This window comes from Martes martes (assembly GCF_963455335.1).
Source record: "Martes martes genome assembly, chromosome: 4".
NCBI lineage: Eukaryota > Metazoa > Chordata > Mammalia > Carnivora > Mustelidae > Martes > Martes martes.
In genome coordinates this window covers 3,787,992-3,808,005 of record NC_137891.1, presented here as the reverse complement: position 1 = coordinate 3,808,005, position 20,014 = coordinate 3,787,992, and the positions used below count along the sequence as shown (strand labels likewise).

Genomic DNA, 20,014 nt, shown 5'->3' with positions numbered 1-20,014 from the left:
ATACCTCCAACCCAGCCTCCTCGGGGGCAGGTGCACCAGCTGCCCTTGGACTCCTGTGACTTGCTGCAGCCAAAGGCATGTGGGTGAAATGACAGTCACAGAGGGGGCATGGCAGGAAGGACCGCACCTGCTTTCCCTGCCCTCGTGTGCCTCTGCCGTCTGCAAGAGGAAAACGCACAGTGGCGGTGAACAGAGCTGTCCCAGTCAGCCTGCGGGCCAGCGGTGACAAAGAGCACCCAGCTGAGCCAGACTGTGAGCAGTAACAAATGGCTGTTGTTTCAAGCCCCCCAGTGGTGGGTGATTTGTTACGCGTCACTAGCTAACTGATACAGAAGGTCGCCAGCAGCAGCATAAAACAATACTGTTACAAGCACAGACTCTGAGGTCAGACTGCCTGGGTCTCAGCCCTGCCCCCGCCACCGCGGAGCCGTGTGACCTCGGGCACGTTGCTTAACCTCCCTGATCTTCCACATCAGCCTAAAATGGGAATGCATGAAAGTGTCTCTCTGATAAGGTTGCTGAGAGGACGGGACTCACCGAGATGGTGTCTGTAAGGAACCAGAACCCTCTAGACAACCCGCGACTGATCACGGTTGTTGAGGCAAGAGAAGAGAGGTTAACCTTGCCCTGGGAAGCTCTGGTCGGCACAACCAGAACAAGCAGATGGGAGATCTCGGGCCTCTTGTTTGTTTGAACGTTGACATCACATCTGCCTTTCCCTACTAATTTAGGGAAGTGGTGAGCTCCCTGTCGCTAGAGGGTTCAGCCATGGCCTCATCCCAACCATAAAGGGCGGGACAAGATGGCCTCTGAGTCCTCGTATCCGACAACAGTCACTGAGGCTGACTTTTCCGTCCCCAGCCCGCGATCTGGGAACACAGAGGGAAGGCGGGGCTGAGACAGCAAGAATGCAGGGTTTCAGGGCCCACGACCTGAGTTCAAGTCCCAACTCCACTGTGTCACCTCGGGCGAGTCCCTGGATCTCTGTGACCCTCATCAGCACAACAGGGTTAATACTCAACCCCACCTATGTCACAGGGTCATTATGTGGATGGAAGATGGTAGAGGATGGGAACCTGCCTTGTAAAGTAGACGTCCCAGTGACAAGCAACATCCACAGAGCCCGCCACAGCGACGGCGCTCTGGGCACAGCGGTGGGAAAGACTTCCGTCTCTGAAGTCCTCCCTTTCACTGGTCCAGGACGGGCCAGGATGTACCAAGCATGCTATTGTGGTCCATTCTATCCCCACGGCAGGCATGACTAATCAACCACAGAAGGCACTCCTCCCCACTGGGGCTGATCCTCTGCTCAGGGTTCCAGTGACCATGCCAACAGGCCAGACCAGACTGACCACACAGAACTTCCCGTCCCCAGGCCAGACCACAGTCCAGGGACTCGTCGGCTCCTGCCTTGTTCCATGGTGTTCACAAGGTTGTAGGTTCCAGATCTACAAATGCACCCACGGATGCCCTGGGACCCGCCATGTCTGGGACGAAGGCGGATTTTCCCAGCGGTGGACACCAGCCTTCCAACCCTGTACAACCTGGTCCAGGCTACACAGAGACTACTAAGAAAACCTTCTGAAACAGTAAGAACATAAGTGCCCCCTGACCTGGGGATCCCATCACCACCAAACCCTCAAGTAAGAACTCAGCAGAATCTACACACACACACACACACACACACACACACACACACACAGAGATGTTCGGGAAAGCACTACCTATAACCGGCAAAAAATGAAAATAAAAAAGGTACATTCCATTGCTATAAACAGGGGAGTAAAGAGACAACAGTACATTCCTTCAGAGGATGCAGAACTGTAAAAATAAACCTCCCTTAAGATGGCAGAAACACAAGGCAAAGCTGGACATAAACTCAGGAAGGAAAGGGCTCGGAACCACGAGGCATCCCCGATAGACACCGTGGGTGCCCACCAGCACCTCCCTCCACTCCTTCCTCACCATCAGAACCCCAGTGAGGTTTGAGAACAATATGCCCCATTTTCCAGACTCCCCTGTAGCTAAGATTGGTCAAGAGACACAGTCTTGGCCAATGAGGTGTGAACAGAAACCTTGGGTGGGCCATCCAGGAAAGCTCTTTAGATAGGAGAAAGCCCACATGGTACATGCCTTTCTCATTTGTTCTTTGGCTTCTCGCTCCCAGGAGGATGCTGGAGGTGATGTTGGTGGTGATGCAGCCATCTTGGGACCATGAGGCACTGGCCTGAGGACAAAAGCCAAGCTGAGGTGGCTGAGCAGAACGTCAGTAGGAGCTGGAGTCTCTGAGGACACCACGGAGCCGCCTACCAGCCCATCTACCTGGCCCAGACACCTCAACTGAGGAAGATGAGACTGTTGTCCGGTCAAGTCACCATTAATTGGGTTTTCTGCTGCAGGCAGCTGAACACAATGTCTAACACATTCATTCTGATAAAGTGAAAGAAACAGTGGGCACGTGTGGGCAATGACGAGCATGTGAACATGAAACGCTAAAGCCATTTTGTACATGACCACAGACCCACAGGGGAGTTCTGGGGCCTTCCCCGACTCTTTACAAAATATGTTCTGCCATTGCTTACTAGTGTTCAGTGACGTGGGAGCTTTTCTGTGAATCAACCCACACCAGCATCCACTCTGCCATGGTCTGCGTCCCTCTGGCCTGCACATGTCCCTAATCCGTGAGAGACCCGTTCTGACCACGACCAGGGCTCCTCTGTACTCAGGGCACACAGTCTGCCCTTCCAGAAACGGCACCCTCGCTGGGAGCCCCGTCATAACAACCAGACCCTGCAGGAACATCTCCCCAGTCCCCCGCAGCGTCCTGGAGCCCAGTCCTCTCCTGGGCCCCACACAAGACATGTGGCCCAAAGCCCAGGACGGCCCACGTCAGCAGCACAACTTTTACACCGACTCTAAGAGACATAAAGTCCCAATACCACCCGCCAAGCCACGGAGTCCAGAGCTGTCTCCAGACAGACCCAGGGCCATATAACCCGGTTGCAGCAAGGGCCACGGTCCCCCCCACAACGCTGCCCTCAGCTCCTACGTGAGGGCTGGAAGCCAGGGGTCCACCGGGGTGCTCCCCGACACCTGAGTGACTCCCCCCATTTCCATCGGAGTGACTCACCCCTACCCCAAATGACTCACCCCAATCCCACCTGAGTAACTTCCCCAAACTCTACCTGAGTGACTCCCCCCAATCCCCCTGAGTGACTCACCACAGTGCCACCTGCGTGACTCACCCCAGTACCACTTGAGTGACTCACCCCCACCCGAGTGACACTCACCGCAGTCCCCGAGTGGCTCCCCCCACCCCACATGAGCCAGCTCACCTCAGCCCCACCGGAGCTCTCCCTGCCAGTCACCTTCCCTTGAGACACCCCACAACTGGACTGGCCTCTCCTGCGTGTCCTCCTCTGAGCCGAGGGAAGGAGCTCCCTTTCCGGGGCACACATGTGAATGAGACACACAGTTCACGTGATCATACACGCACATGCACACACACATACACACGCACACACATGGACACGCAGACACACACGCACACACGCCCCTCGGCCCCCACCCTCCACGATCGGCGGGAGGCAGCTTCTCCTCCAATCCCGCCGAGGAGGCTCAGTGAAGAGAAGTCCCCAGGCGGGGGGCCATGGGGCCACGTCGGAGACAATTCTGTCTGTCACAGCTGGATGAGGGTGTCAGCAGAGGCAGGGATGTGGCCGAACATCCGACAGTCCACGGGAGGCCTGACTGCCGAGAAGTACCCAGCCCCAAGGTGGGCAGTGGGCGGGGTGAAGGCCGCCCTCGCCCAAGGTCACCAGGGGGGCGGGGGTCAGAACCCAGTGCACGACAGGCCGGAGCTGGGCCCTCCACACAGATCCGCGCCCTCTGCTGCGCTCACGCCAGCATCCTCGTTGTGGCCCCCAAGAAGTCACGGTCTCTGGCCCACAGAGGTAGGGACACAGCCAGAGCAGTGCCCAACGGGAGCTCCGAGAGTGACCGGCAGAGTCACCTCACCCAGCTCCTCCTGGGCTCGAAGCTGTGGGCCGGGCAGCAGGAGGGGCAGGTGCACAAACACAGGGGACTCTGGGGGCCCGGGGCACGACCACGGCAGGGCTGCAGCCACCGCCTCCATGTGGACGGCTCCCCTGCTGGCTGCTGGCCCCCAGGCTCTGTCCCTCCTCCCCGGCAGGCCTCACCCACCCCTGGAACTCACGGCACCCCAGATACATGCCTACACTCCACACCTCTGACAAATGGTCGACAAGATCCAAAGACCCCACCGCCACTGGCTCCACCCACTTACTACCATTCCAGGGCCCTGACACAATGTCTTGTTCCCGACATTCCATCGGAGAGTCAACCAACCAACCCTTTCGAGGACCAGGTGGCTTTCAGGTGCGCAGAGCCAGCACAGCCCAAGCACTCACTGTCACCTTCTGACCGGTGTCTGGGGGACCGACACGAGGACAGTCACAGCGCCTTGAGAGCACCGTGCCAGGCTGCGTGGAGGGGAGAGCACGGGCAGGGTCCCAGGGACGGCCAGAGGCCATTTCGCAGACAGTCGTCTCTTCCCACGGGCGCCCGGCTTTCTCACGTGGGTCTGTCACTAGTGGTGGTGCTGGAGACCGACATCACACATCGAAGCCTGAGGAGTGGGACACTCCCCATGCGGCAAGATGGGCCCCTAACCTTCCACTAAAACCAAGAACTCGAGTTCGCAAGCCTGAGGCCTCCTCCGACCTGCACCTGCCCAGGGGCCCCCAGGCACATAACCGAGTGGGAAGATGGAGCCCTGAGCCACTCAGCCCTAAGTCGTCCTGCCTTCAGGGGCCAGGGGTATGGCTCAGGGTCTAGCAGGCCTGCCCCGAACACCTTCTGGGGACCCCGAGCCCAGCCCCGCCCTGGGGGCTCAGGAGTCTACCCGGGATGCTTTGGCACAGACACAAAACTAGGGCACGGTGAGCGAGGTGTCCCGGGACGGCGAGGTGTCCCAGGACGGCGGGCTGCAGTGGGCTGGGGGCAGAGCGACAAGTCCTCTGTCCAAGCAGGGGAAGGAGAGCCCGGGGAGGGCAACGCACAGCTGGAGAGCGGGAAGCAGGCGAGAGCTCTGACCGGGGCAGACACGGCAGGAACTGGAGGACTGGAAGCGGCTCTGGCCTGAGGACCGGGCTCTGACCCGGGAGGGGACAGGCTACCAGCAGGGGAAGGTGGGAGCCGTGCGCTTTCCCAAAGGCAGTCGTGGTGGCAGACATCCCAGGAAGCCACATTTTCTCAACAGGGACGGTCTGGGGAAATTGAACGGCTGGGCTCGCCCACTGTGGCCCTGAAAGCCCACGAGCCTGGCCCCCCGCGCCGAGAGCCTCCTTCGGCAACTGGCAAGACCCCTCGTGAGGGTCAGCGTCACGGGCCGTGCCGAAGACGGATGTCCCCAAGGGCGTGGTGGGCCGCACCTGACAACTTCCCCGCTTCGCGCACACGACAGCTTGGCATCCACCTGAACGTCACCCTAAGGACCCAAAGCCCCAGGTGCGGGTCAGGAGGCCTTTCCCAGGTGTGTGCTCGGTGTTCACAGCAACACACGCCAAGTTCTGTGGTTCTGCTTCACAGAGGAGGGAGCTGAGGCCTAATGGACATGACCAGGACTGGGGCCACAGGACCCCAGGATCTGTCTGTTCCCCGAGCCCCTCTGGGCTCAGTCCCGGGAGGCACGCGGGGTCACCTGGACGGGGAGGCTGCGGCCACAGGTGCGGGACAGACCCGCCTCCCCCAGCCTCAGAATGCCAGGCCCAGCATCCCCCTGCCACACCAAAGGTGTCCCCGCCTCAACCACGGCCCCTGGTCACACTGCCCCCTCCTCTAGTCTGACCCCACCCTTCACCAGGGCCCCCCACTGGCTCCTCGCAGGGCCGGGCACACGAGGAGCGTGAGGACAGTTCAGGGCTGGCCCGTGCAAGTGGCCATCCCCTGGGGCAGGTCTCATCATTGCTGGAGGTCCGGCTGACCCCCGAAAACCCAGGCAGTAGCAGGGGTGGGGCAGCGGCCGCACCCTGGGAAGACCGTCCAGGGAACGCTCGGCGCCGACAGCTGCTCACGACGTGCTGCCCGGCCGGGCCAACACTCTCGGGCTCGCTCCAGAATTTTCTTCTCTCTCCCCACCACTGCCCACTCTCCTACCCACCATCCCCTCTACTCTGGGTCCGCAGTGCAGGATTCTACTTTTTTATTCAGAGATTGACGTCAGAGACTGTACCTGGGTTCACACCAACACAAGGACGGAGAACCTGCCCCTGAGGAGGACAGAGAAGTCTGCACGAACTAGAAGCTCCAGCCCTGTCAGCCCAGGGAGGGGCTGCCCAGGAAGGTGACCGCGAGCATGCCTGGCGGGGGCAGGAAAAGAAGTACCTCGACCTTGACAATGGCAGGGGGGATGGTCTGCTCTCCCTGGCGGTCCGACCAGACCTGGAGAGCACACACACAGGCCCAAATGGCTCAGAGGAAAAGGACCAGGCTTATGGCGGGGTGACGGGGAGAAACTCAGGGGCTTAGGACGACCTCCGAGCCCCTGAAGTCGGTTAGGGACAGAAGGCAGACCAAGCTTTGATCGCCCTTTCCTTTGGAGACCTGTAAGCTTACAGGTTGGGTGCCCTTAGCTGGAAAGGGAGAACCTTCTACAGGCAGAGATCCCGGGGTTGGGACAGGCAGGAAAAGGGGTCCTCGAGCAAAATCCCTTGATGAAATGAACACCAAGAGCCCGGCCCCCAAAGCTGGCATGGAGGAGGACATCCCCTGGGTGAAGGGACCCTCATCTGAACACTCATGTCCCCAAATCCCGCTGCCCGTGCGACTCTCAACAGTGCGGACTGCCCCTCCTTTATCAGCCTGGCCCAGCCGGCGCCCTCGCCCCCAAGTCCCTGGGGCTCTGGCAAGGCTGGTGGAAACAGAGGGTGGGGCTGCTTGTGCTCTAGCTCAGAGGGGCAGGTCCCCGGGGCCGGCGGCCTGTCTCTCCAGGCTCCCTGTGCCCGTCCTAGCCCGGACTACCTCAACACACCCTCCCCCACTCACCTGCACCGCCACACGCATGGGCCGAGTTCCCTCTCCTCTTTTGGGCCTGGCCTCCCAACTTCTAGTATCTGAATGCAGATTTTCTCACCCCTCTTCACGTGACCATCACAGAACCTGGTCACCCCTTTGAAAGAACACCCCCCTGACAGGCAAACACCCCCTCTCCACGTGGTGCCCCACCACGTCAGAACCGTGCGCAACCACCTCGTCATTCAACTACACACACATACTGCCTTACATGCGAGGTAATGAGCCCCCTGTCACTAGAGGCATTCAAGGAGAAGCTGACTGGCGAGGGAGGTTCTGGGGTGTTAGTAATCCTATTTCTCGACCCGAGTGCTGGCGACAAGGACATGGTTTGTCTGTAAGAAATACTGAGCGATACAGCGTCACTCGGCATCAGGGAAATACGGATCAGAACCACAGTGAGACACCACCTCACCCCAGTCAGGTCGGCTGGAACGAACAAATCAGGAACGACAGATGCTGGCGAGGATGCGGAGAAAGGAGAACCTCCGGCACTGCTGGTGGGAATGCGAGCTGGGGCGGCCCCTCTGGAAAACAGTATGGAGTTAAATGGAGTTACCCTACAACCAAGGTATTTATCCAAAGGATACGAAAATACTGATTCAAAGAGTCACGTGAATCCCAATATTTAGAGCATCAAGGTCCACAACAGCCAAACTGTGGAAAGAGCCCAGATGTCCATCGACAGAGGAATACAGAAACGAGATCGCCATATATGTCCCCGTGCAGGTATAAGGGAATATTACTCAGCCATCAAAAAGAATGGAACCTTGTCATTGGCAGCCACGTGGATGGGACTAGAGGGTAGGACGCTAAGCGAAATAAGTCAATCAGAAAAAGACACATAGCATATGATTTCACTCATATGTGAAATTTAAGAAACAAAACAGATGAACATAGGGGAAGGGAAGGGAAAAAAACAAAAACAGGGAGGCAAGAGTTAGGGAAAAAACGAGGGTTGCTGGAGGAGACGGAGGACGGGGAGACGGGGAGACCGGGGGATGGGCGAGAAGGAGGCATGTGATGGAATGAGCTCTGGGCATTATATGCATCTGATGAATCACTAGATTCTACCCTGAAATTAAAAAAAATTTTTTTAAAGAATTCCTGAGCAATACACTTGTCATTTAAGTGTACTTTTCTGTGTGAACACTATAATTTAATAAATATTTTTTAAAGATTTTCATTTATTTGTTTGAAACGGGGGGGAGTGCGTGTGCAGGGGGTGAGGTCGAGGGCAAGGGAGGGTCCCGAGCAGACTCCCCCCCTGAGCACAGAGCCCGACGTGGGGCCCACCCTGATGACCCCGAGATCATAACCCGAGCCGAAATCAAGAGTCACACGCTTAACCCACTGAGCCACCCAGATGCCCCTCGATAAACATTTTTAAAAAATCAAAAGTGCCTGGGATTGGCTGAGAGTTTCTGAGGAGGGACATGGGGCTGGCAGGCCCTGGAGATCCCAGCGTCAAGGTTCTCGCACCGATGGAGATGCTGGTGGGGGCCCTGGGCACACTCACGACCACATGCCTCCTCCCCCCGCCCAGCCCGGGGAAGGAGAGGGGCAAACCCTGGTGACGCAGGAGTGAGCAGGCCCGGGCGGAGGCTCAGAGCAGTAAATGAGGGAATGAGAGAGAGGGTGAGTGAGTGTCCGGAAGCATGGCTGTAGGCACGCAAGGGTGCACACAGCATGAACAAACAGGTGCCTGGAGGACCCAGGGAGTGAGGGCACGGGAATGGATGGCGGGAGGTGTGAGCCCAGGGGCCTGGGGAGGAGAGCTGTACCTTGAGGGCTGCTTCCCCTCCTGCTGCTGCTCTGACCCCCCCGGACGAGCTGGGGAGACGACCCAGGGAAGAGCGGGTACTGGCGACGAGAGCTGGAAGCCTGGGTCTCCTCTGACATCTTCCCTGCTCAGAGCACCCCCTAGGAGCCCGCATACACTTCAGCCGTCTCTTTCATGTCCCCCGGAGTCAGAAGGGACCTCAGGTCTCTGCCTCCGCCACGACTATAAATAGGCAGTGTTTACTGGAGGGCCAGTGCCACCTCGAGCAGCGAGCAGCGAGGCCGGGTCCAAACAGGGCCTGGGGGAGGAGGAGGAGGAGCCACAGCATCGCAGGGCTCCTGCCCACGGACGGCGGCCACACGGGAAAGGAACAAGGGCGCGCCACCCCTGGGGTCCAGGCCCCCTGTGTGCCTGAGCAGGCCCTTCACCGGGGTCTCGCCCCGCAGATCTCCCGGGCGTTGCAGTGACAGGGGGAGGCAGAAAGGTGCAGACGGAATGTTCCACAGGCCCATCCTGGGCTCCCGGGACAACGCCACAGCGGGAGCCCACAGGGCGTCACGGAGTTCACGGCCCTCTGCCTCCCTGGGCTGCTGAATCTGCACCTCAGTTTTCTCATCCAGCAAGTGGGGCAATGGTCCCGGCGGGGTGGTAGGGGAGGCGAGCGCATGCGTGCGTTCGCTGCTCCCTGCAGCACCAGCCTGCTCTGGCCCTCAGGGCCTGCGTCCACTTTGTGCTCCTTCGCCGGATGCCCACCCTGGGCCGGGCCTGCAGGCGCGGGGGGCACGGGGGTCCAGACACAGTTCTCCTGGGGTCCCCCTCCCCATGCTGACAGAGGGGGAGGCGCAGGAGCAGGGGCACAGCTCAGGGAGGCAGCAGGCGGCAGGGGTAAGGCCAAGCCTCCCTGGAGGGTGAGGACCTGCCAGGAGGACGCAAAGGGCCCTCCCCAGGGGGAGCACTCCCGCTGGGCATCCCGCACCCAGGGCGCAGACGGGTTAACTGGGCTCCACTGTCCCTACTCCTCACGCTGGAGCACGACCAGCAGTCTGGGTTTCCAGCTCCCCTCCTGCCTCAAGGCCAGGCCTTATCTTGTCATCTAGCCTGTCCCGAGAGTCTCAGAGGCAACGCAGACAAGGCAGGGGCAGGCGCACAGCGAGAGCGTAAACTCTGCATTGGAAACTACACCCGGGAGTGCCAGAAAACACCGGAACCCGCTCTCCAGCACGGGGAAGCCCCGTTCGGGTTCCACGTGCCAGTGAGAACCTGGAGATGCCCCTCTGGGCTCCCACTTCCTGCAGGCAGGGGACCTTAAGCAAGGAACCTACTGGAGCCCCAGAACTTATTCCCAGAGTCTGCCCCACCCCCCGCCAGCAGACCCTGCCTCCTGAGCCAGTCACCCCGGGGCCCCAGGGCCACCGGCCCTGCTCTGGATGCTCCCCAAGGGCCCGGAGAGACACTGCTCCTCCAAACTGTAGCCAAAACCAAAAACTCCCATCTCCTTCCCCACCTCCGCCCCCCCCCCCGCCCCCAGGCCAGTGTCCTTGGTCCTCCGGGCCCTGCAGATGGGATGTGAATTTAAGTGGGGCTTCTCCATCTTTCATGGTCCTGAAGGGGCTGACAACCGAGGTCACAGATGTTAGAGTCAACACAGAAGCGTCACGGAGATCCCCTTCTGCAGGCAGAGGAGCGCTGGCCTTGGGGTAGCTGGGGCCCAGGGCACCTCCTCTAGGAAGGTTACTGGTTTGCCCCCCGGGGCACAGGGGTCCCTTAGGACTTTGCCCTGGGCAGAGGAATTCCAGCCAGGCCCTGGGCCTGGGGGCAGAGACTTCCAACCATCCTGCTAAGCAGATTAGGGTATGGCGTTGTATGTGTGTGTGTGTGTGGGAGGGGGTGCTCCCATCTTCAACAGGGGCCACAGCCCCGCAGGTGGCTTCAAATGCCACAAATGTCAGAAGCCACAGGTTCAGAGGAACGGCGCCTGGAAGCCACGGCCGGCTGTGCTGAGCGTGCCCTTTCTGGGCCCACTGGACCCGTGTCCCCCTCCCTCCGCCCATGGTGCCTGACAGCCAGGCGGCGGGCCGGCGTGCGCTCCCTTCCCAGCCTCGCGGGGAGGTGCGGCCACGGATCCAGTGCAAAGTGCTAATTATATCGTTTTTAAAATCCATTTCCGAGAGTGAACTAATAACCGCATCCGAGAAGCGGAGTTCACTTACGGACCACGAGTGCCACCAGAGCCCGCCTGCCTCACTGACTGGGGCTCAAAGTTGCAGCGTGCTCGAGAAATCGCTCAAGGTTAGATTAAAAATAAGAACACCCGTGAAGATTCACCTGACTCATTAATATCACTGTCCAATAGGATACAGCTCCTCGGAGGGCCTGGCTTGGGGCTGGTTTTTGTTCCAGGCCTAGGAGGACCTTAATTTGCATTTATATTAAAAAAGAAGAAAACAAACAGAATTAGCTAGAAAGGTGCTTTGTTTCCTGTAAATCTGAGCTCTCCTGCTAAACATTTTCCTAAGGCAGCCGGCACGCACTTGGCCTCTGTAGGGGAGCGTGGATTCACACCTACTGTGCGCAAGGCGCCCTGCAGGCGGTGGCAAGCACCGCGGGGCCCACCAGCCCTCAGCTTCAACCTGGCAGGTGAGCACTGTCCCGGCTCCTTCCACAGGCGCGGAAACCGCACTGGGAAAAGAGAAATGACCTGTCTGGGTCCTCCAGGGTGACCGGACTTGGGCTGCAAGCCAGCTCCCTGGGCTCCAAGCTCAGGTCGGGGAAGCTGAGTAAAGGCAGTGTTTTCTTCCTTGTCCTTACATATGTATTCCAAGCTCTCTTTCCAGAAACTCAGGGGAAACTCAAGGAAGGAAGGGAGAAGGATCCACAGCCATCAGGAGCCCCTCTGGTCCTGGACGACAGGAGTCCCACCCGTGCGCCCCGCTGAACTAACGGCCTCCATCCGGCCACACGTTCCTTGACTTTTCTCTTTGGAGCCTTGAGCGTTGGAAGCAGGTGCCCGGAACTACCAATAAGGATTAATAAACACCCCCTGATGGGAACGTTGTCAGTCTCCCTATTTCCTTTTTCAGGTAAATGGGAGCATCTTGGGGTTTGGTTTTCCCTCCAATCCTCTCGTCGGTGTTGTAGCTCGGCACGTGAGACCAGCCACGGGTCTCGAGGGCTCACGTCAGTCCTGGGGCTGGTGTGCCCGCAGATGTCACCTGCTTTGGGGCTAGATCACTAAAGGCATGTTTAGGGAAGGATGGGTCTCTCCCCCAGGGCCATCAGTGCCGGAGGCATATTTCTCGCCCTCGGGCTCACAGCCGATGGGACCCCGTACCCCCAGGATCACCGCCACGTGCACCCGGACATTGCGGCCGCAGCTCGGGTTGCAAGTTGGAAGACGAGGATGACGGTGACGACTGCCTGGCCCTTTCAGAGGCTGGAAGCACAGGGTGGGGGAGGAAGGACTTTTCTGCGTTTTGGCGGCGGGGGCCAAGCGCGTGGGGCCGGCGGGCCCAGAGCTAGTTACGTAGACAACAGAAGAGCGGTTTCCTTCCAAAAACATAAAAACCTGCACCAATGAATTAAACATTTCAGGCAAAATGACTCCCTACAAAGTCTTCTCCACCGAGAAGCCGAGACAGGCCGCCCTGGGTTGGTGCTTCCTGTTGCATATGGTACTGAGCAATCCTGCTTCTTCAGCAGGCAGAGCTTTCCAGACAAAGAAAAATAGCAAGGGGAAAATTAGAGGAGGAGGTCCGGAGGACTCAGGGCGGAGGGAGGCGAGAAGTGTGAGCGGGAGGAGGCCTCTTCTCACAGCGAGGGGGCACAGGGAACTGGACTGGCACAGAAAAGAGGCCTCCAGAGCCAACACAGTGGCCCTGACAGGTCCACGGAGATGTCCATGCAGAAGGAGGGTGCCACGGGGGGCGGGGGGGGGGACAAGTTGCAAACCACGGAAACCACAGAGATGCCACCCTCCCTACTGCCACATCCACTGGGGCGAAGTGACCTGATCCAGTTCCCAAGGGTCTCAAAGTGTCACACCTGCAGGCTCTCCAAACCCCCTGACCTCAGTGGGGGCACTGCCCTAGGCACCTCTCAGAGGCTTTGCTCCGTGGAAGCGCCCTGGGGAGAGGGAGCCACAGGAGTCCCCAGGGTGCACTCTCTCCCCAGACCAGGGCTGAACCTCCCCAGTTTCTGGGCAGCAAGCACACTTGGCTTCCCCACCAGCACGGCCTTCGGGTGGACAGGCTCTGCCCTCCTCCCGCCCTCCACTGCCCTCTCGGAGCGGTTCACCTGGCTGCCACCCCCACCCCAGTCACCAGAGAACAAACTCTCCCCCCCAGCCCCCACCCCCGGGGTCCTGGCACGACCAGGCTCCAGAATTCCAAGAGGAGCCAGGAGGGAGGAAAGCTGAAATCTGGGCTCAGACAAGACGAGCCTTGCGAGGGTCCCCCGCCGCCCGAGTCCCTCTCCGTGCTGCGGAGCCAGGCCGGCCCTCTCCAAGTCCCGGAGAGGTAGTAAGTGTAAGGCTTGGAACCCCGCGCAGCCCAGCCCGCGCTGGGGCGGTGGGTGGGTGGGTGTCTGCTCTGGGATTATTCTTAGCGCTCCACTCTCTTCGCAAAAGTGGCGCCTCCGCCCTCCAGGCTCCGGCACGCTCGCTCGGGGCTCGCACGCCCGGCCCAGACACCGGCGCGGAGCGCAGCTCCGGGTGGGGTCCGCGAGGGGAGAGGCTCGGAGGCACAGGAGAGGCGGGGGCTCCGGAGAGAGGAGGGGGCGCGGCGGGAGGGCCCCCCCCCCGGCGACAGGCTGCGTTTAACCCTCGGCGCCCCGCACCCAGCCCTGCGCCGCGCGCTCAGCCGCCTCCCCGGACTCCTCCCGGGGCGCGGGGAGCCCGGCGGCGGCGCGCCCAGCCCTTACCTATAGTGGTGATGACCGTGATGGCAAAGTAGAAGGAGCCGGCGAATTTCCACTGGACGCCGGCGCGGTGCGGCTCGGACTGCAGGATCACCAGCTCCAGCTGCCGGTAGTCCTCGGCGCTGATGTTGTACTTCCCCTTGATCCGGATCTCCTCGGCTTTGAGTTTCTCCTCCTCGCGCATCTCGTGGTCCGACTCGAGGGCGTCGAAGACGGCGGCGCCCACCAGCAGGTAGGTGAAGGTGCAGACGATGAGGGACAGAGTCCGCACGTTCTGCCTCTTCATGGCCGCCAGCAAGGAGCCGGCGCGGGGGGCATGTCCCGCAGGCTCGCAGCCGCGCGCGTCCCACTGCAGCGCCCGGCGGCCGCCGCCGCCTCCTCCGCCGCCGCCGCCGCCGCCTCCAAGTTGTAAGCGGCGGCGGCAGCAGCAGCAGCAGCAGCAGCAGCAGCAGCAGCGGGGAGGCGGGGGGCGGGGAGGCTGGGGGGGCCCCCCTCCGCCGGGGCCGCCACAGCCGCCGCCACCGCGAGGCGGCTGGCGGGGCAGGGGCGGCGCGGGCCCGGGCTCGGGCGAGAAGGCGGACAGGCACAGGAGGCTGCTCGAGCGCCGGGGCCAGGCGTCCGGGAGCCCCGACACCCTGCGCCAGACCCGGCCGAAGCAGCCCGCCCCACTGCGCAGGGCCATGCACGGCGGCCCCGCTGGGCACCGCGCGGGCCGCGCTGCCCTCCGCACCCCGCCCCCCGCTCCCGCCGGAAAAGCAGGGGCGGGAGCGGGAGCCGGAGCGCGGCCGGAGGGCGGCCGCCGGGGCCCGCGCCCCTCCGGGTCCGGCTCCCGGGCGGCGGCGCCCAGCTAGGAGCCCGCAGGTCTGCGCGCGCCTCGCGGGACCTCCTTCCCCTTCAGCCCTCCTCGCCCCCCCCTCGAGGGGGGGTGGAAAAGTTTGCGAAGTGGCGGCGTCTCCGGAGTCCCCAGCAGGCGGGGAGGGGGCCGAGCAGGTGCAGCGGGCGGGGCCGCCCGATGCCCGAAGGTCCGAGCGCCCCGCGCCCACCCGGGCGCGCAGGGGCGCGGCGGGGTCCCCGCCGGGCGTCGGCCGGTCCGCGAAGTTTGCTCGGCTCAGCCCCCGAGGCGCGGGAGCGGGGCGCGGCCCCAGGGCGGCAGGGCCAGCGGCAGAGCGGCCTCGGGGGCGGCCGGGGGACGGCGCGGCGGCGGTCGGCCAGCCCGCTCCTCCGGGGGCGGCGGGCGAGGCGGCGGCGGCGGCGGTGGCGGGAGGGGTCCCGCGGGCCTCGCGGAGCTGCGGAATGGGCGCGGGCGCATGAGCCGCGCCGGGGTCGGGGCCCTCCGGCGTCCGGGCGTCCGGGGAGGCGGCCGCTGCGCTGGTCTGTCAGGGGCGCTGCGTGCGTGCGCGCCGGAGGGAGCCGAGTGTGTGCGCGTGTGTCTGTGCGTATGTGTGCCCGTGTGTGCCCGTGTGTGTGCGCCTGTGTGTGTGTGTGTGTGTGCGCGCGCGGCCGTGCGCGCGCGTGGCACCTCGCTCCGGCGGGAGGGCCGCGGGGGGCGGGGGCCGGGCTACGCGGAGGCCAGGCCTCCCTCCCTCCCTTCTTCCCTCCCTCCCGCAGCCTCCCGGGCGCGCCACCTCCCGCCTGGTCCCCAGCCAGCTGGCGAGGCGGCCGCGGCGGCTCCGCTGCAGACCGAGCGCGGCGCGCGGCGCACGCGGAGGGAGCCAGGGAGGGGCTGCCGGTGCCGCTGGGGAGGGGGCGGAGGCGGGCCGAGGCCTGGGTGTTGCCAGAGTGGGGGTGGGAGGCGGAGCCACCAGCAGGTTTCGGCGGGGGATGGGAGGATAAATGAGGCTGCTCCGGTCCTTGTCGCCCAGCTCCCCGAGAGCGCCTGCTGCCACGCGAGGCGGACAGTTTGGGAGAACCGTGCCTGGGGGAGGAAACGGGATTCAGCCGGAGAAGGCCGACCGGCAGCTTAAGGGAGAGGAGAGATCGGGGCGGGCGGGGGGGTGGTGGCGAGAGCACGAGGGGAGGGCGTTCCCCGGGGCCAGCCACCTGCCGCGGCCGCGTGTCCCTGCCGGGGCGCACCTCCTCATCGCGCGCTGGGGTCCCGAGGGCCGCCTCAGCCCCCGCGAGCGTCGCGGACAGGTGGCCCAGCACCTGCTGAGGCAGAGCCCTTATCCGGAGAGTGCTGAGCATGGCACCGGCCGCCACTCTTGGGGTCTGGGTCTCAGGGAACGATGCCGCATTCCCCCTTCCTTGTCCCCTCCCCGATGCTTTTCCCGGAAACATTCCTTGGTTCCCCGAGGCTGGGCGCCGGGTGTACCCAGAACATGATCCTGGCCCCTCCTCCTGCACACGGCGCCTCGCGACGGCCCCACTCCCGACCAGCGCAGGGAGGGAACTCCAGGCTCCGGCAGGGGCGCAGCTTTCTTTGAGTCGGGAGACCGGCTTTATCCCCTTCCCACATCAGCCACCTTTGCCCGCTTCCCTCAGTCCCCCTCAGGTCGTCGAGGAGTTTCCCTCGATCACCGACCCCCTTAACCCTCACTTGAGCGGTGGAGCTCCCAGTGGGTAGGCTGAAGGCGCGGAGACCCAGGGCTCCCCTTCCCTGGGTCTGGCGACCTTCCTTGGACCCCAGCCAAGAGACGGAGACTTGGGGAAAGGGACGCCCCCCGGCGGCGGTCTAAGACAGCGGGCAGGAGTGGCCCAGGGCACCGCGGAGTCGGCCAGGGAATGGGACCCAGCCTTGCGCAGCTCGCCGGCTCCGGAGCGCTGACCCCTCTGGGTCGCCCCCTCGGGCGCTGCTCCGGGCTCCCCATCCGCAGGCACTGGGGGCCAGGCGAGTCTGGGAACCCTATGCCTCACCGAGGCTCCCCTGCTGGGGCGCTCTCCACCCTGTTTCTGGGACTCGCGGGCGCGTGCGCCCCCGGCCCTACCGACAAGTGGGCCGGAGCTGGGGGCCACCTCCGGGCTGGCGGGTCGACGTTGGGTCTGCCGGCGCCGTTGGGCACAGGGAGCGGGAGCTCCCCCAGAAGCAGGTGCTCCCCTGGGATTCATGTTGGAAACCGAGGCCCCTGCGCTGGGCGAATGCGCCTGGCCGCCCGGTGAGTCACCGTGAGCGGGCGACAAGGATTCCCGCAGCTGGTAACTAATCGCGCCGTGGCTCGGCCCCCGACGGAACCCCGATCGGGCCTCCGGCCGCCCTGCAGCGGCGCCACCCCTGAGTCACAGCCGTCGGGCCTCGGCCGTCCGGAAGCCGCCCGCCCGCCCGGCGCCACCAGGGGGCACTGGACTCCGACCCACAGGTGGCCCCGCTCGGAGCCGACTCCGCAGGGGAGTCCGGGCCGTCCTGCCCGCGGGGGCGGGGCGGGGCGCGCCGGGATGCTCTCCGGAGACAGACCCCAAGCTCTGCGGAGAGCCACTCTCCCTCGGTTTCCACACAGCCTTGCTGGAAAACGGCACCGTTCGTGAGCTCCTGGGAGGGACTTCGGAGAGTAACTCGTCCCAACTGCTTGTCTTACAGATGGGAACACGTCCGACGGAGAGGGTCACGGGCCGGGGGACACCGGACAGTTACCATCTAGAAACCACTCCTGAGCCTCTGCCGGCTTCCGTCCAGCACCTCCTTCAACCGCTCCGGCTGCCTTCTGACCCCAAAGTCACAGCGCCTTGGATAGCCACAGACCAACCCCTCCAAAAACAAAACAAAACAAAAACCTTGGTTCTTCCTTTTCTTCCAAAATATGGCCTTTGGACTCAAAAGAAGCCCAGAGAGCCAGACTTCAGGGAGGGATCTTGAGGGCTGGAGGAGGACACACACACGCTCCCACACAGCCCTCTCTACGCCCCACATTCCTCCCACGGTCGTGACCTACAGGTGGACGCGAGCTCTGTGAAGCAGAACCTAGCTCCTGTCAGTCTTCCCAGCACTGTGTCCCCAGCGCTCTCCGCCTCACTTGCTCAGCTAGCACTGTGGGCTGGTACCACTTGACGGGCCACAAAGAGGTTAGGGCAGTGACCATGCCTCTGGGGAGCCCAAGCCCCTCTCTACTTCCGCGGTTCTGGGAGCACCAGCCCAGCCCAGACAGGAGTGGATCTGGAGCTCCGCTGTGGCCAATGAGAGCCCAGGATTCCCCCTGGCCCCACAGATTGGCTGGGTGGGGCTCAGCTCCCAACCAATGAGGAGCGCCCTGGGAAAGCATCTCTAAGAGGAGCTAGGGCGAAGTAGGGGGCGGGGGCAGGAAAGCACCTCCGCACCCAAGCAAGAGATGCCCGATGCTGGGGGCAGCAGTGCATTCTCCGTGCAGCTTAGGCCACTGTGAGTTAATCTCAGGGCTGACCAGTGCCCCTGGCGTCCTGTCTGTGCTCCTCCAGTGGTCTGTCACTGGGCCTCCCTGGACCTCAGTGTCGTCTTTAGTAAAAACAGGTGCCTTTGATCAGATACTAAAGAACATCATGGTTCATAACTCTCTCTCCTGCCTACCCGTTTGCTAGGTTCTCTACATGCGTTGGGCATGTTCCTAGCCTCTAGGGGCTAAGGAGTATGACCCCATCCTATCCAGAGAAGCCAAGCAGTGTTTTCTGGCCCCACTTGGTGGGTTAGAGTGGACTCGACTCCCAGCCCGGCCCTTCCGCAGCGGCACTTCGTGAAACCCATCCTGCTACTCGCCAAAGGCAGGGAGCTACAGTGTGCTGGCCGGGCTCCCGGGCTGGTGCCCACGTGCCTCCGGGCATACTCATCAGTGCTGGCCCAGGACTGACGGCCCGAGGCTTCCAGATCATCACAACTCCGTGCTGCTGCTCACGCCTTGACATGTTAACGCCCCCATCTTTGAAAAGAGGCAGAGGAGGCAGAATCGTTGCCCCCATTTTGCAGATAAGAAAGGTGAGGCAGTAAGCCCCGTGGGCCCCAGTCACAAATAGAAGGAAGAGAAAGCTGTGATGGGATCCTCCCCTTTCCTTGGGGGCTCATGCCAGCACTCTGGGTTCCTCCCTGCACCCCTAGCTTTACCAGCCCTCACTGATGGCTCATGGGCCATGACACCTGCTGTAGGCAGCATGTCTGCACTTGAAGCCACCAGCAGGGGCAAATGCCACAAGAAAGCACTCTGTAACCAGCAGCCAGGTCCATCAGGAGCTTGCCAGACTTTTCGGGATATGAATAAGCATGTCCCCGGGGAAGTGGCCGCACTGGGCCGCACTGGCCACACCGGGGACGCTGGTTAAATGGGAAAATTCAGGATTTCTCAGAGCCCTCGGTCTGCCAGCAGGCACCACGGCCCAGACACGAGTGCTGTGAACAGCATTTCCCAGATTCTTTGGACCACGGAATCTGCCTCTGAGCACAGAGCTGGCCTCAGAGCCAGGTCCCAAGCCACTCTTTGGGAACCACAGCCCCAGCCCGGGTTGCTGGGCATAGAGGGGCAGGAAGCCTGGATCCCACTTCCCGTCCCACACAGGAAACCCCTCCTCCAGCTCGAGTCCTGAAGGCCTCTAGCCAGGCCACCCCCCTCTCTCCTCTGCCTGCAACTACCTCTGAGCACGATGGCTCTTGCACTCCCCCGAAAACCCTCTAGGAGCTCCTGGCCAAACCTCGGCCCACCCTCGGCGTCCGCACCCTCAGCTCCTGCCTCCTTCTTCCCGTCCCGAGGGGCAGCCATTCAGCACAAGGGTCCTCGCAGCACCAGACACCTCCGTGCCCTTGTTCATGCTGTTCCCTCTGCCTGCGTACCTTTCCCTGTCCTCTTCAGGCTCTCATCTCCTCATCTTTCAAGATTCAGCTCCGGCAGCACGTCCTCCAGGAGCTTCCCCGGTCCCCAGGCTGGCCTAGGTTCCTGTGTCCCTGCACATACTTGTCACAGTGGCCCTACGGGTGCCTGTCACAGCTCCGCTGACGGACTCAGCTCCTAGAGTGAGGGCTGTGCCTGCCTCATCTTGGTTGTGCCGGGCCTGCGGCTTGGCAGGTAACCAGCAGGTGCACTGCTTGATGGCAATGAAAGGGCAGGGTCAGGTTCACTCACCAGCAGGTCTGAGGTCTCTCTTAGGAAAGCAGGAAGAAGTAGATGCGCAGAACAGAGAGGGAAACGTGCTGTGCAGATGACAGATGTGCCTGCCTGCCAGGATCCTGTAGGTCCCCACCCTTTAGGCTGTGACTCTGATGTCACTGGGGGTCCAGTGCAGTGAAGAGGAGGAAGAACAAGAAAGACAGAGGGGGAGAGGGAGATGCCAAGGAAGAGG

General features: G+C 62.3%; 1 protein-coding gene across 1 annotated transcript in view; it reads right to left on the bottom strand.

Moving 5' to 3' along the window:
• KCNK9 (potassium two pore domain channel subfamily K member 9) overlaps positions 1-14,075 on the bottom strand; it is a gene marked incomplete at both ends in the record, with an annotated part of 74,529 nt that extends 60,454 nt beyond the window's left edge. Inside the window, one exon of the mRNA XM_080802236.1 lies at positions 13,793-14,075. Within this exon, the coding sequence (XP_080658362.1) occupies positions 13,793-14,075 (283 nt within the window). The remainder of the gene's footprint in view (positions 1-13,792) is intronic.
• Positions 14,076-20,014: the final 5,939 nt, after the last annotated feature.